Source organism: Erinaceus europaeus, chromosome 9 (assembly GCF_950295315.1).
Source record: "Erinaceus europaeus chromosome 9, mEriEur2.1, whole genome shotgun sequence".
Lineage (NCBI taxonomy): Eukaryota > Metazoa > Chordata > Mammalia > Eulipotyphla > Erinaceidae > Erinaceus > Erinaceus europaeus.
Window position 1 is genome coordinate 103,026,955 of NC_080170.1, and position 12,172 is coordinate 103,039,126.

Below are 12,172 nucleotides of genomic sequence, written 5' to 3' on the forward strand. Positions count from 1 at the left end.
TGATTATGCAAATAGAGACTTGGTAGTTATTATCTATTAATGCAATCTTGTTTTCTCCACTTAGGAGTCTTGGAGTTCATTTTTCAAAAGTACGTTCTTTAACTTTAGATACCTGGGAACCTGAACTTCTAAAGGTAAAAATAAAAATTGGGGCTTTCTGTTTTTAGTTTACAAATGTATGTGTGGTTCAATACTCATAGTGAACAAAGTTGTATTGGAACATAACTGAATCTATTTTAGCAAATTTGATGCTTTCAAAACTGCTAAATTTGGGGGTTGGGTGGTAGCGCAGCGTGTTAAGTGCACGTGGCGCAAAGTGCAACGACCCATGTAAGGATCCTGGTTTGTCCACCTGGTTCCCCACCTGCAGAGGAGTCACTTCATAGGTGGTGAAGCAGGTCTGCAGGTATCTGTCTTTCTCTCCCCCTCTCTGTCTTCCCCATCTCTCTCCATTTCTCTCTGTCCTATCCAACAACGAACAACATCAACACTAACAATAATAACCACAACAAGGCAACAACAACAAGGGCAACAAAAGGGGGGGGAGGCCTCTAGGAGCAGTGGATTCATGGTGCAGGCACTGAGTCCCAGCAATAACCCTGGAGGCAATAAATAAATAAAAAAATAAATAAAACTGCTAAATTTATGTAGCATTCTCAATTCTAAGTTAAATAAATAAATAAAAATTGCTAAATTTATGTAGCATTCTAAATTCTAAGTTCACAAGAAAATGAAGAACAATTCAAAGGAAAAGAAAGGATAAGGAGTAATTTTCTACATCATCATTGTGTAGCTATAAACTTAGTGGATTCAATTTAGGAAATTTAAGTGACTGGGAAGTGATGTAATGGATAAAGTGTTATACTTCCAAACATGAAGTCCCTAGTTTGATTCCTGGCATCATATGCCAGAGTGATGCTCTGGTTCTCTCACTCTGAGATATATATCTTTTAAAATTTTTCTTGAAACACACTCCTTAATACCTTAAGGAAATATGACCAAAACTTCTGTGCAAATACTTTGAAATATTTATGTATAAAGGATAGCAAGACATTAGTATAAAACTTTACATGGGTGACCTTGAGTTTCTTTTTCTTCTGATTAATTTATCAGATATAGTGAATGATACACAACACTGTGCCACTGATAGTGGAGGGATAGGAAACTAGAAGACAGTAGAGAGGAAGCCTTTCTTGTCGGAGTAGTCTTTTAGGAAAGCATTCTGGTAAAGAATGGGGAAAATGTTGATGCTACTCTCAGTCCTTGTCTCATTTTGTTTTGTCTTTAAACTTTTTTATGGAGTAAACAGTTGCAGATTATGCAGGAATAATTAGTTAACTATACTTGCTAAGGACTTCTATTATATTACTATAACAACTATAAACTCACAGCTTGTTTTTCTGTTTTCTTGCTAAATAGCTTATGTGTGAATTGGGAAATGATGTTATCAATCGAGTCTATGAAGCTAAAGTGGAAAAACTGGGGGTAAAGAAGCCACAACCAGGACAAAGGTATTATTTTAGTTTTCTCAGTATGTTCTCTCCCTCTCCCAAGCAGGAATGTAGCTATGGTTTTATTTCAGTTTGATTGATTTGTATTATTGAGATAGACTGTTGAGAAGAGATCATTACTGCTTCTTTTATAGTACAACTCTGTGTATTGGATATGTTAATTAGATAATTATATTCAGTAGACAATCAGTTATATAGTTTCTATGACATTATCCTAAAAATTGAGGTTCCACATAGATATGTAAAAGCTGTCATCAGCTAAAGTCATCCAAAATTCTGTAATTCTGTAATGTAAAATTCTGCAAGGGAGGCCTTTAAAAGATAATACGTTTATTAATATTTCTAAGGACCAAAGTTCTGTTGATCACAATGAATAGTTTATTTTGTTTGATGTAATTCAGCAAATTTTTATTTGCCTGCTTCATTGTTAATAGTTTCATACATGGCATTGTGAGGTATATGGCATAGTGCTAGAGAACTAAAAGTGAAAAAGGTAATTTGATAGTAGTAGATTGGTGTGTTTATAATTATGCTTTTGATTCTGTATATGGAGGCTTATTAAACAAAGTGATTAAGAGTTCCTTCGGGGTACACAATTACATTTTATTGTTATGTTTTTTAGACTTTATGATTTTTTTTTTAGCATTATAACTTCATTTGCTGTTGTCTTATATTGAGATTTTATGTTTGACTAAATATGTATGACTAACATTATGTTAAATTTGTTGCTCTCTAAACCAATATACTTAAACCAGATTCTTATTTATTTGTTCAAGTACAATTCTCTGAGCTACTTAAACTTTGGAGTGTCTTAGTTTAGGTAAAGGTTTGAGCATTTAAAAGAGATATAAATAAAAAAGCTTAAGCCAAAAATTTGGCATTTTACCAATATAATTGAATTGTAAATTGAAAGTTTAAAATGTGACTTTCCGTTCTTAAGTAGAATGTTATATGGCTTCAAACTGGTTGTCTTATGAAACATTAATTACATTCAGTAGTGATAGATTTGTTGGGGTAAAAGCAACATTGAAGTTAATTTCTGTGAATTCATTTTCTTGATAATTTTTCCTATAAACAGCACAAGGAAATGGATAGACAGTGAATGGAATTCATAGTTCATTAAATACTTGGAAAGAAAACGTGTTACACAATGTTCCACATTCAATTTTAACTATGTATTTTGTGATTTTCTTTGAAAATACCCACAGTATTTTGGCTTCTTTTTAGTATTAGCCATGCTAAGAGATTAAGTCAGACATCATGATATTTTTATGTATACCAGACAGGAGAAAGAGGCATATATCAGAGCCAAATATGTGGAGAGAAAATTTGTGGATAAGAATTATATATCATCATCACTTCCTGACCAGGAAAAAAAAGTTGCCTCCAAAAGTTGTGAAGAAAAAAGACTGAGCATTTCTAAACTTGGGCCTATTGATCAAGTCAGAGCATCTTCCCTAAGTTCAGGTATTATAACTTCTGTACATAAAATTTCTCAGACTTAAGTTACTTCATCTCTAAATTAGTAGCTCTGCTAGTTTGTTTTTCCCCCCAGTGTTAAACACTCTTCTTCTACATATAGTAAGGAAATACTGATTTTTCTATATCTTTAAAACAGTTAAATTTAAATAGCATCTTGGTAATTCACATTTCCAGGTAATGTGTACATTCTAAGGAATAACACTGCATAAAATGCGAGGGGAGATGGGAATTAAAAACTTATCATGCCAGAAACCCTGAGTATCTAATTAACTACCTAATATCCTTCCTATTTTTCTCCTTCTAAATTTTTCCCAGTAATGTTTTTTTTTTTTTTTTTTCTTCTTCTCCCTGCCCTTTTCCCTTCTTATGGCCTGCTTTGTCCTTTGCTAACTTGCATGTCCCCAGTGGTTGCTGTAAATAGCGACGAGGCCAGGCGGGAGTCTCTGTTCTGTCCTGATGAGCTAGACTCACTCTTCTCCTACTTTGATACTTCTTCAAAACTACGTAGTAGTAAGTACTACTCTTGTGGAGCATTCCAAGTCTGTGCCAGTGGTCATTGTGCGGTGTGGCCATTTCTTAGATGTTACCCATTGTCTCAGAATTGCACATTACTTATGCTCATGTAATAACTTTAGCTCTTTACTTACCCCTAGTATAATGAGATGTGTTTCAGCTCTGAGAATAAGTTCATTTTCAGATTATGTGATTCAGATTTTGTGATTCATGTTTTGGCAAGATAAATTGTTTGAAAGGAATTCAGTCATAATAAGCATACTCTTAAAAATTTTCTTTTAAATGAACGTATCCTACTGGTGATGGCTAAATTCACGTGATGTATGTATCAGCTCATTTTAACATGTTGCCTGTGAGAGACTGTTTTCTAAATGGTATGAACTTTAGTCACTATCTGACTTTTTTTTTAACAGTCAAAAGTAATGACAGTGGGATCCAGCAGAGCTCTGATGATGGAAGAGAATCTTTACCATCCACAGTGTCAGCTAATAGTTTATATGAACCTGGTGAGTTTTTGATGACATTTCATGTTAATTGGTGTTATTTGCTGAAAGTTGGTGGGAAATGGTTACAGTGTTTCTTGTTTTAAAAGCTATTGACTAGTCTTTTATTTGGCTCTAAGGGAGAAATAATACTGTTAAATGAAAAAGCAGCTATATGCTTATATATTTGATGATTCTTTCCTTGCTATATATTCTTTTTTCTATATTATAATTTTTATTTATAAGATGGAAATATTGACAAGACCATGGGTACATTTCCTCACAGTGCCCAGCACCAGAGCTCTATATCTCATCCTCTCCCTTAATAGCTTTCCTATTCTTTCTTTTAAAAATATTTTAAAATATTTATTTATTTCCCCTTTTGTTGCCCTTGTTGTTTTTTATTGTGGTAGCTATTATTGTTGTTGTTATTGGTGTTGTTGTTGGATAGGACAGAGAGAAATGGAGAGAGGAGGGGAAGACAGAGAGGAGGAGAGAAAGACAGACGCCTGCAGACCTGCTTCACCGCCTGTGAAGCGACTCCCCTGCAGGTGGGGAGCCGGGGGCTCGAACCGGGATCCTTACTCTGGTCATTGTGCTTTGAACCACGTGCGCTTAGCCTGCTGTGCTACCACTCAACTCCCAGCTTTCCTATTCTTTATCCCTCTGGGAGTATGGAGCCAGGGTCATTACGGGGTGCAGAAGGTGGAAGGTCTGGCTTCTGTAATCGCTGCCCCACTGAATGTGGGCATTGGCAGGTCGATCCATACTCCCAACCTGTCTGTCTCTTTCTCTAGTGGGGCAGAGATCTGGAGAGGCGGGGCTCCTGGACACATTGGTGGGGTTGTCTGCTCAGGGAAGTCAGGTTGGCATCATGGTAGCATCTGGAACCTGGTGGTCCAACTTCCCAGGTTTAAAGCAGCCTCCTTGCAGAGCTCATGCCAGGTATTGTCTCCATGTTGCCATCTTGGTTTTGCCCCCTGCCCCACTTGCTATATATTCTTCTGAACCACAGTATATGTGCTCAGAGTGCCTTGTTAATAACTAAGGAAATTTAGGCTGTAATTTTTATCTTTTTGTGTGAGGCGGTGGGGTGGGCTAGTGGTGGTACATTTTCTTATCAGGAGAAAGAGAACAGCAACTTCTCCATTAGGTTTTTCTTCTGACCTGTGTTTAATTTCTATATTCTTTCCCTAATTTCAGTCATTATAGACTTGCAGAGTACTTAGTGTAGTGAATGTCCTTTAAATTATTTGAATGGTTAGTACTATAAATTGTAATGATAGACTATACTAGGAACAAGTGAGGTTTAGTCTAGTGCTAAGATTCTTCAGGGATTCTTACTTCCTTTTCCAAGTCTTTAAATTCCAACACACAGGAATCAGCCTATTGTAATCTAGTACAGAATAATTAATCTTCTTACTCTTCTGTACTTGCAATAATATCACAAAAACTTGGTATAAAATTGTTGTTTTTATAAGAACATAAGGTTGACTGGGGAAATATGATATCTTTGTGAGAATCTCCAACTGAATCATTATGTTAAATTATTGGTTTCTTATATTTTGGTTATATTTTTATTTTATTTTAAGTTACAGAGAAGCAGGGAGATAGATAGGGAGAGAGAGACAGACACCTGCAGCTTGCTCTACCACTTGTGAAGCCTCCCCCCCTACAAGCGGGAACTGAGCTGCTTTAAACTGGGAAATTGTTGGTCTCTATGTCACAGTTTTTATGTTGTGATACATTTAAGAGTTAATTTACATATGACATTTCTCATCTCAGTCATCGTAAGTGTACCATTCAGTAGCACTAAGTGTCTGTATTATTGTGCTGCCATCACCACTATCTATTCACAGAATACTTCATCTTGAAAAAATAAAACTTTCTTTTTTTTGTCAGAAGTACAAGAATTTATTATGATTTGAAGTAGAAATAGCTATATGGCATGTAAGCAAAAAAGCAAAAAAAAAAGTACACACACACACACACACATATATATATATATAGTATGATAGCATTTATATAATGTTCATTAAAGTTCTAGAAAATAAATCTCTTTTTAAATTAAGGTAACATTGATTTACAACCCTGTATGTGGGTGATAACATAGGGTTAAGCCTCTTCAAGTGTATGTTACTTCATCAACCAAAATACTGACAACTCTCTACCATGGTCCACTGGATAACCTTCATTTTATTTCCCAACCCACCAACCCTCTGGTAACCTCAGTTTTATAGTCAAAGTCCAAGAGTTTGTTTCAGTTTTGTCTGTCCCTTTGCCATATATATGTGTGTGAAATCTAGTATTTTCTCTTTCTCCATCTGATAACCCTCCAGTTCTGTTTCTTTCGTTACAAATGATAAGCTTTCTTTCTTTCTTTTTTTTTTTAAATTAAGACATCAATATGAGAGGAGAGAGAGATCCAGAATATGCCATGTTAGGGACCGAACCCAGGTCTCTATGCTTTCAAGTCAAAACTCTAGCCACTGCATAACTTCACAGTTCACTTTTTTTTTTAATTTAAATAATATACTAGTAATCCATTGTGTGTCTGTATCAATCTTCTTTATATACTCATTCTCACTTGAGCACTTATATAGTATCCATATCATATCTATTGTGAATAGTGTTGTAATGAACATAAAATTGAAACTTTCAACCTATAAAGCAGTATTGTCCCATTTCTCCCCTCCCTGCTGTGAGCTAAGTTTTACTGATGTTTGTTTTTGCTTTTCAGAGGGAGAACGGCAAGATTCTTCTGTGTTTCTCGACTCTAAACATCTTAATCCAGGACTTCAGCTTTACAGGGCTTCATATGAAAAAAATCTGCCTAAAATGGCTGAGGCTTTGGCTCACGGTGCAGATGTGAACTGGGCTAATTCAGAGGAAAATAAATCAACACCACTTATTCAGGCTGTACTAGGGGTGTGTTTGTTCATTCAGTGATAATAATTTATCAAAAATCGTATAATTCATATTGAACATAGTTTCAGTATTATTTATTGGTTTCAGAGTTGGGTTGGCTATTGGAAGATACTGGTGATTTTTTTTTTAGCATTACTTTGATTGTGTAAGCTAATTTTTTTTCTTAATAGGACAAAAGAAGTATGTGTTTTCCTAGATCACAAATTGCAGATTGGATCCCTATTAATAGTTATTGAGAAAAAAAAACTCTTATTTCTTTGCTTTTGTGGGGTGGGGTGTTTTCTCTTCTGAGGAGAATGAAGTAAAAAGGGCATTAGAGTTATGTAATTACTCTGTTTTTTAATAGGAAATATTATTTGCTTCTTATTCATTGTTACCTTTCTTCTTCCCTAAGGGTTCTCTGGTGACATGTGAGTTTCTCCTCCAGAATGGTGCTAATGTGAACCAGAGAGATGTACAAGGGCGGGGACCATTGCACCACGCTACTGTCTTAGGGCACACAGGGTAATCTATAATAGTCACATATTTAAATAGACGATTGGAGAAGATTATTTTGAACTAAGGTGTTGCTTTTTCAGATTAAGACCATCAGAGTTTGTAAAGAAACACTTGGCTGTGACATTATCATAATGAAATTGAAAATTTAAAAACCATCAGAAAATAAAGCTACTGTTACTTTTTAGATATGAAAATTGTGAAAATCTTTGCAGTTCATTTGGCTTTATATAGATCACTTAATATTCAAAGCTACTGCTGAAATTGATCTTTGTCAGACAGCTTTACTCTATGTGTGTACATATATATTATGTACATAGTACACACATCTTGGGAGAATATGTAATTCTGGAAATACTGTTTTTTCTATAGGGTAGTTGAAGTCAGGTTCTAAAATAAATTCCTAGTGTGTGCTATTGATATTCTAGTTCTGGATCAATACTTAGATTACTTTAGTAATAAAACATGAATGCAGACTTTCTATTAGGGGACACAAAGGTAAAATGTTGACCTTATTTGACATATTTGTATCAAAGGTGAACTTTTTTTTTAATGAGATAATTTGGGTTTACAACACTTAAGAACACAGCTTCATACCTGGAGAATGTACATATCACACCATACCCACCACCATAAGCCTAGTTGTTATCTACTACCATCCAATATTCCCCTCCCCCTTTTTGTTTTAGGTAGGACAGAGGGAAATTGAGAGGGAAGAAGGAGATAGGGAGAGAGAAAGAGAGACACCTGTAGTACTACTTCACCACTCATAAAGCTTCCTGTCTGCAGGTGGTTACCAGAGGCTTGAACCTGGGTCCTTGGTTGATTGCAACTAATGGAGCCTAGATTTCCCTCCATTTATTCTTTCCACACCTCTCTCCTCTGGTAACAACCATTTTGTTATCAGAATTTAAGATGTTCAGTTTTTACTACCTTGGTAGCAAAATACTTTCCATTAACTTACTTATAGCAGCTGTTTCTTCTTTTTTGTATTTTTTTTTTTTCCCCTCCTCCAGGGTTATTGCTGGGCTCGGTGCCTGCACCATGAATCCACCGCTCCTGGAGGCCTTTTTTTTTTTTCCCCCCTTTTGTTGCCCTTGTTGTAGCTTCGTTGTGGTTATTATTATTGCCCTTGTTGACGCAATTCGTTGTTGGATAGGACAGAGAGAAATGGAGAGAGGAGGGGAAGACAGAGAAGGGGAGAGAAAGATAGACACCTGCAGACCTGCTTCACCGCCTGTGAAGTGACTCCCCTGCAGGTGGGGAGCCGGGGGCTCGAACCGGGATCCTTATGCCAGTTCCTGCGCTTTGCGCCACATGCGCTTAACCCACTGCGCCACCGCCCGACCCCCTCTTTTTTGTATTTTATCATAGCTCGTTTTCTTTACAACAAAAAATTTATTCAATAACTTCATCCTAGTGGCTTTTCTTAAAACAATATAATTTAATTTATCCTTTGTATTTTTCATGAATAATTGTTATTCTTCCCATATTACTTCATAGGTTACCTTTCTTAATTCCCTTATATTTATTTTTTTGGGGTCAATTTCTTCAAGATTTATAAGTATTTATGTAGTACAGTTGGAAATATTACTTCCTACTCTTTTGCTATTGCATGATCATTAGTATATTATGATGCTAACATTGTCTTGACTTTTCCCCCAAAAATATGACCTTAAATGACTAAAAAAAATCATAGATATCTGGGTACATCTTTATGTCATATCAAGGGTAGAGACCATAGTTTGCATATCCTACTATACTTATAGCACCAGTAAAAGTAAAAAAAATACTTTGTTATTTATAATATATTAACCTGATACAATTTATTACTAGATTCATTGTTCAATAAATATGTGTAGAATGAAGCAAGTGAAAAAAAAAAAATATATATATATATATATTTTTTTTTTTTTTCCTCCTCCAGGGTTATTGCTGGGCTCGGTGCCTGCACCATGAATCCACCGCTCCTGGAGGCCATTTTTTCCCCCCTTTTGTTGCCCTTGTTGTAGCTTCGTTGTGGTTATTATTATTGCCCTTGTTGACGCAATTCGTTGTTGGATAGGACAGAGAGAAATGGAGAGAGGAGGGGAAGACAGAGAGAGGGAGAGAAAGATAGACACCTGCAGACCTGCTTCACCGCCTGTGAAGCGACTCCCCTGCAGGTGGGGAGCCGGGGGCTCGAACCGGGATTCTTACGCCAGTCCCTGTGCTTTGCGCCACATGCGCTTAACCCACTGCGCCACTGCCCGACCCCCGAAAAAATATTTTTTTAAAGAAACTTTGAGAAAGCATGTATTTCTCCCTCCTTAAATGTGGAATGTACCTTTTTTTCCCTCTAAATGGCTGAGTATGTTAAACACAAGTACATCAAATAAACACTGTTTACTAAATATAAATGGTCGCATTGAGTTGGCATTTATTGTTATAATTATTATTATTGCTGAGAGAGATAGAAGGAGATAAACGCAAAACAAATATATATATATATTTTAAAGTTAGTACTTTATTTTTTAAAGAGGTGAATGCTCTTTTTTTTTTTTTTCTATTGGTAATATCTCAAAAATACTACTCTCTTAAACAGGCAGGTATGTTTGTTCTTAAAACGAGGTGCCAATCAACACGCCACTGATGAAGAAGGGAAAGATCCTTTAAGTATCGCTGTGGAAGCAGCCAATGCTGATATAGTGACACTGTAAGTGCTTTATCTTTACTTGATGATTTTCCATACAACACATTATATATACAGTGTGTTAAAGAATTTCCTAGAATTCCAGAATATTTTTATTCATCTATATATTGTTAGATAGAGATGGGCGGGGGGCGGGGGGGGGGGGAGAGACAGACAGACCACAGCCCTGAACCTTGTTTCAGTTTAGTGGGAGCTAGAATTGAACGCAGGTCACTTGAGCACAGGCAAAACCATGTACTATCTAAGTGAGCTATTTTACCGGCCCTAAATAGGTAAAACTTTAAACTTGGTTACTTGTTATATATATTGAATTTCCTAAGTATGTTTAATATACTAAGTGTTTTATATACATGGGCTTTCTTCTCACAGTAACCCCATGAGAAAGGCATTCTTACTGTTAGTTTCATTTTATAAATAAGAAAGCCACGCTATGGGATATTTGAGTAGCTAGTGAGTGGTGGTGCTGAGGTTTAAAATCACCAATTCTATCTATAAAACCCATGATTTTAGCCATTATCATTATATTGCCTGACTAATAGGGACAGAATACGTGACTTCTTTGAAGTGTATTCTTGACTTTTTAGCAGAGTGCTTGTGTAGTGGTAGAGTGATCGAGTAACAGGCAGTTATTCTACCTGAAGAATTAGAGAACAAAAGTTAGGCAGGACAACTTCATCAATGTTAGTAATGCTTATGGCAGTGCTGTTAATCCACACACTGGTTGAGAAGGGAGAAGAGTTTTTGAAGACAGGGACAGTCATGCATGCTACAGTTGCCAGAAAGTGTATTAGAAGAGGGTGTTAGGTGGTCTGGGAGGTGGCACAGTGGCTAAGGCACTAGACTCTCAAGCATGAGGTCCCGGGTAGCACATGCAGCACAGTGATGTCTGGTTCTTTCTCTCCTCCTACCTTTCTCATGAATAAATAAATAAATTCTTTTCTTTAAAAAAAAAAAAGGGTATTCGAAATCTGGGAAGTGAGAGCACAGGTTGAGTAGTACCAAGCTAGAAAGTACCAAGAGAGTTGCTAACATTCTCCCTGTTTTAGTAGGTTGCTTAGCAAGAAAATGGGAGGATATTCTTGCCTTCTTATTCCAGTCTACCTATCTTCCTGCTGCCAGAATGAATTACCCCCACCACCAAAGGATATGTAACTTATATAATGTAACTGGGAACATACTGGTAACCTACTTTCATTTATTCCAATGATTATATATCAAAATATATCCTCAGTCTTTAGAGATAACACATACTTATATATGGAAATACCTCATTTCAAGTGAACCAGAATAAGCTTAGCTATTGCTTCTGTAACTCAGAAGCAATGATTTTAGCAGCTGGCAGTTAAAGTTAGACAGGTTGTTGTAGCAGCCAGGAATTCTCTGGTCTCTGGAGGAAGAAAACTGCTAGAGATGCTGAAAGTATTGTGCTTAAACAGCTGAAATGAACTTGTTGGAAATCTCTCATTGTCTCCTCTCATCAGCATTGTAAAGAATAAGATACAGTTCTTTTAGTGTTTCAGATTGCTAAATCTCATAAAATTCATGTACTTGTAGGGTATATGCTGATAAAAAGAAAATAGAACATATCAGTTCAGACTTTAGCTATTTATGCAACTCAGTTTGTGAGCATTTATATTGTAAACTTCACCTAAAAATCCTCTTATTTAATTTTAGGTTACGTTTAGCAAGAATGAACGAAGAGATGCGGGAATCAGAAGGACTTTATGGACAGCCAGGTCAATATTCTACTAATAACCATACTGAAATGCAGTATAAGAAATGCATTCAGGAATTTATCAGTTTACAACTGGAAGATTCATAGCTCCTTAGCAAACTGACTAATACCATAGAGTTTTTATAACTTACCTGTACATTGTGAGTTGTAAGGTTTGTACTGTATTTACTGAATTCTTGGGGGTTGCTAATTCCCAGGCTTTTAAAACTCTGTGTTACTATTACAGTGCACCTTTACTTGCTGTATTTAATTCCAACCGCTGACTTTACCTGCTGTACAGATGTCTTCCATATACATTCCAGTGAAGTGAAAGGAATGATAATGTAACTTTATA

At 36.0% G+C, this 12,172-nt stretch overlaps 1 protein-coding gene across 1 annotated transcript in view; it reads left to right on the forward strand.

Moving 5' to 3' along the window:
- ACAP2 (ArfGAP with coiled-coil, ankyrin repeat and PH domains 2) overlaps positions 1-12,172 on the forward strand; it is a 136,866-nt gene that overhangs the window by 114,316 nt on the left and 10,378 nt on the right. The window contains exons 15-22 of the mRNA XM_007517422.3: positions 65-134; positions 1,420-1,511; positions 2,794-2,978; positions 3,920-4,012; positions 6,729-6,916; positions 7,311-7,420; positions 9,996-10,106; positions 11,778-11,839. Of these exons, the coding sequence (XP_007517484.1) occupies positions 65-134; positions 1,420-1,511; positions 2,794-2,978; positions 3,920-4,012; positions 6,729-6,916; positions 7,311-7,420; positions 9,996-10,106; positions 11,778-11,839 (911 nt within the window). The remainder of the gene's footprint in view (positions 1-64; positions 135-1,419; positions 1,512-2,793; positions 2,979-3,919; positions 4,013-6,728; positions 6,917-7,310; positions 7,421-9,995; positions 10,107-11,777; positions 11,840-12,172) is intronic.